Genomic DNA, 3,619 nt, shown 5'->3' on the forward strand with positions numbered 1-3,619 from the left:
CAAACCACATTCTGCATGTATTACAACAGCATTGCTCTGCATTAAAAGAGTCTGGGCACTAAACTGGCCTGCCTGCAGTCCAGACCTGTCACCACTGAAAACATTTGGCACATTATGAAATGAAAAATACTGCAAACGAGCCCCCAAACTGTTGAGCAGCTGAAATCCTGTATCAAACAAGAACAGGAAAACATTTCACTTTCAAAACTACAGCAGTGTCTCCTCAATTCCCAAACTGAGTGTTGTTAAAGAAGAGGTGATGAAACACAGTGGTGAACAGGCCCCCGTCCCAACTTTTTTGGAATTTCTCAGTTTCAACATTAGATATGTTGTCTTTGTAGTATTTTCCTTTAAAAATATGGTTTACATGATCTACATATCATTGTGTTCTAATTTTATTTACATTCTGCACAGCGTCCCAACTTTTTTGGAAATGGGGTTGTAAATATCTGCTATGAATGTTTTTTTTAAAAATACATTTTTGGACCTCAGAACTATCTTAATACAAAGTCTAAGGAATCAGTCTGCATATTCATAAACATTTCATGTAATAACTTTCTGTGAGGGAGATTTTAAGAGGCATTAAACTCTTCAGATGTCTAGTTCCAAACACCACCAATGTAAAAAATTCTGACTCTGTAAGTTCCTCTAGAACTGAGCATTTCACACCAAACCACTCTGAATGACTTTGTGTACTTCTTAACTATTTAATCATGGCAAAATTTTGAAAGACCGGTGGAGTTTCCCTTGATGTTACCTCCATGGTTCAGCTCCTGCCTTAAAGTGCTTACAGCACTCTTTACACTGCACCATTGTGCCATCTGGTGTCCACATGTTTAACTGTCTCTAAAAAGCAGCACTTTTCAAAAGAATATAGACAAACATAAATATACAGATAGACATATTTATTATACACTCATCTTGTACATATAAACTTGAACAAAATATAACTTTAAAGGATTTACAAGTATGTATTTAAATATTCAACGATCATAAAAGGAAGGTTTAAAAAATAGACATTCATTATTGCACTCAACCCTGTTACTCCACAATGGGTCTGACTGAGAGGGATGCTTTAGTAAGACTGTTGTAGTCCGTGTGGCTCAGATTGACTCAGTTCACTGTGAGCTGAAGTACTGGTGGTGGTACGACTGGTAGGGGCTCATCAGGGCCGGGTTGCTGGGGGCCAAGGGGAGGCTCTGTGGGCTCCTGTACTGGTAGAGGGTGTTGACGGGCAGGGCTGGGACGGCTGCGGCGGCGGAGGGGCTGTAGTGGAGGCTGGGGGGGCAGAGGTATGACGCTGAGGTGTCCTGTGGGGTGTAGTAGCTGGGATACGGCGCAGGCCTGAAGGTCTGCAGCTCGGGGTAGTGAATGAGCTGGGAGGCCACGTTGGCCTGGCAGGCGTGAGCCAGAGCGTCTTGCACCGTCCTCTTGAGCTTCATACGCCTGTTCTGAAACCAGTTCCTGATCTGTGGAGGCAAAAGAAATGATCATTACTACATGGAGATAAAAGTCACCCAAACAATGCTAATGTTGCTAAGAGTGAATAAGACCTAATTTTGCCAGTTAAGCAAATTCATTACACCAGTGCTCCTCATACCTGTTTATCAGAGAGACTGAGGCGCTTGCACAGCTCGGCCTTGTCCTGGGCCCCCAGATAGGCGTTCCTCTTGAAGGCTCTCTCCAGGTTCTCTATCTGCTCAGCTGTGAAGGCGGTGCGGGCCCTGCGGCCGGTGGCTGGGGAGGCTCCTTGGAGGCTATGGGCCGGCTCCTTGGAGGCTATGGGAGAGAGAGAACGTCCTCCTTCACTCTCGTAGCCAGATGTCTCCTCCTCTGTTCCGCTACTAAAGCCTGACTCTGGAGCTGTGATGGAGAAAATGTGAAAGGATAGTTAACATTTTGTCTTTGGTTTAGACCATTTTGTAGCACCATTGAGGGGTAATGATGTTCAACACTTTCAAGTTTTCAAGTTTCAGCATGGCTTATTTTAAAGAAACCTAGTATTTCCAAAATGGTAACTTTTTCCAAGAAAGAAAAACTTTCATAGTCTTAAAGTATGTTGAAGTATCTAATAAGATTTCATTATAATTTAATACAGATAGTCATTATAGACCATTTCTATTGGTCCGTTTGTCATGAAATGTTCATTCAATGTGAAGGGCTGCTATTTTCAAAAGCCATAACAATGAAAACAAATAAAATTGAGTTTCTACAGCGTTTTAACAGTCAATGAATTAACCCTTTAACCCCCAGGGACCCACACTTCCTCACTATAATAACTATAGTTCTGAAAGCTTCATAGTAATTACCAAATAATTAATGGAAGTTGAGTAATACATTTTAACATTAAATTGCTAACTACTAATCTTAAAGTTAACTGCTGTTAACTGAAAAAAGGTCTCACCATGTTGGACGTTCTCTTGGTTGCTTGTGCTGGTCTCTTGTTTTGGAGTTAGGAACCTACATTCTGGTCCCACTGGCTCAGGCTGTGTGCCTTGAGCTTCTGTGCTGTCCACTCTCCTGCTGTAGAAACCAGGGAGGCTTTCTGGAACAGTCCCCGAGGTGCTGGCTCTGTCAGGGCCCGTGGAGATCCAGGAGCTGGAATGGTGCCCGGCTCTTGGGCTGGATGGAGCCTGGCTGCTTTGGGATAGCCATTCGATGGAAAAGTGTCCCTTCATCGTTTCAGTTTGAGCAAGAACAAAATGATATCCAGAAAAGTTTCGGTGAAAAAAAAGAATGTCCTTTGTTTTGTTCCTGTAAGGTTCCTGTGCGTTCAAAGCTGCTGGTCCTGGGCTCTGGATGTGCAGTGAGGAGAGAGGTCCTGAGAGCGAGTGAGGCAGAGCACTGTTTGTCTTCGGATAAGTGATAACCACCTCTGGCGCAGGGCTGGAGTATTTATAGGGCTAATCCCAGCTCATTTACAATTCACTTAGGCCAGGATCAAAGGAAACATCCTCCCGTCCCTGCTCCCCCACCCCTTGAGTTTTCACAAGTGTGGTAATTAAGACGTCTCAATCACCTCTGAATGAGCCCATTAATTCCTGGCTCCAGTAAGTCTGGTGATGTAGCAAGACCCCCCCCAACCCCACCCCCCCTCAACTTCCAAAACCATCTCTGATCCTGTCTGCTCTCTGAGGTTTCTGTGTGCGTTCACATGTTCACATGTGGTGAGGGATCATGGTTGAAAGTCAGTGGTTAAACATGGGATTTCATGCCTCAGATGTCAAATATTATTTAATTGGTGGTTTTTATTAAGTATTAGTTTATATTTTCTTATGAAATGTCACACTTTGAACTCAACAGATGAACTGTTGGACTGTTAAGCTGGTTTATTGTATTATATCCCATACACTTTATACGATACTGACAATGCACTATAGGGGCATAAATATAAATAGTAATATGTAATACAGTAGGCCTCTCACATCTACACTTGATGTTCCTGTGAGTGTCTGCAAATCTACGTAATCCAGCCCTTGTTTATGCCCTCTTTAGTCGGTATTGGTATCAAAGCGCGCAGGTCCTTTGAAGTGCCAGGCAGCAGTTAATGGCCTATTAGAGAAACACTACACCGAGAGGAGTTATGCTTTTTCCTCCACCCGTATTGCGACAAGCCCCG

The 3,619-nt window shown here is 43.4% G+C and overlaps 1 protein-coding gene across 1 annotated transcript; it reads right to left on the minus strand.

Annotated features, from left to right (window-relative positions):
* Window positions 1-1,118: 1,118 nt before the first annotated feature.
* On the minus strand, window positions 1,119-2,717 carry ved (ventrally expressed dharma/bozozok antagonist). Its single transcript, XM_036595624.1, has 3 exons — window positions 2,405-2,717; window positions 1,601-1,863; window positions 1,119-1,469 (listed from the first exon to the last, which is right to left on the minus strand). Exons 1-3 carry the CDS (start codon window positions 2,676-2,678, stop codon window positions 1,119-1,121), a joined length of 888 nt encoding a protein of 295 aa, XP_036451517.1. The 5' UTR covers window positions 2,679-2,717.
* Window positions 2,718-3,619: the final 902 nt, after the last annotated feature.

This window comes from Colossoma macropomum, unplaced genomic scaffold, assembly GCF_904425465.1.
Source record: "Colossoma macropomum unplaced genomic scaffold, Colossoma_macropomum, whole genome shotgun sequence".
NCBI lineage: Eukaryota > Metazoa > Chordata > Actinopteri > Characiformes > Serrasalmidae > Colossoma > Colossoma macropomum.

What these genes read in the sequence shown, in the direction of transcription:
- ved (XM_036595624.1), bottom strand. Translation starts at nt 2,678, where the DNA reads ATGAAGGGACACTTTTCCATCGAATGGCTATCCCAAAGCAGCCAGGCT. An exon ending in CCAAGAGAACGTCCAACATG is followed by an intron (nt 1,864 to 2,404) that starts GTGAGACCTTTT and finishes TCTCCATCACAG; the next exon opens with CTCCAGAGTCAGGCTTTAGT. An exon ending in TCAGTCTCTCTGATAAACAG is followed by an intron (nt 1,470 to 1,600) that starts GTATGAGGAGCA and finishes TTGCCTCCACAG; the next exon opens with ATCAGGAACTGGTTTCAGAA.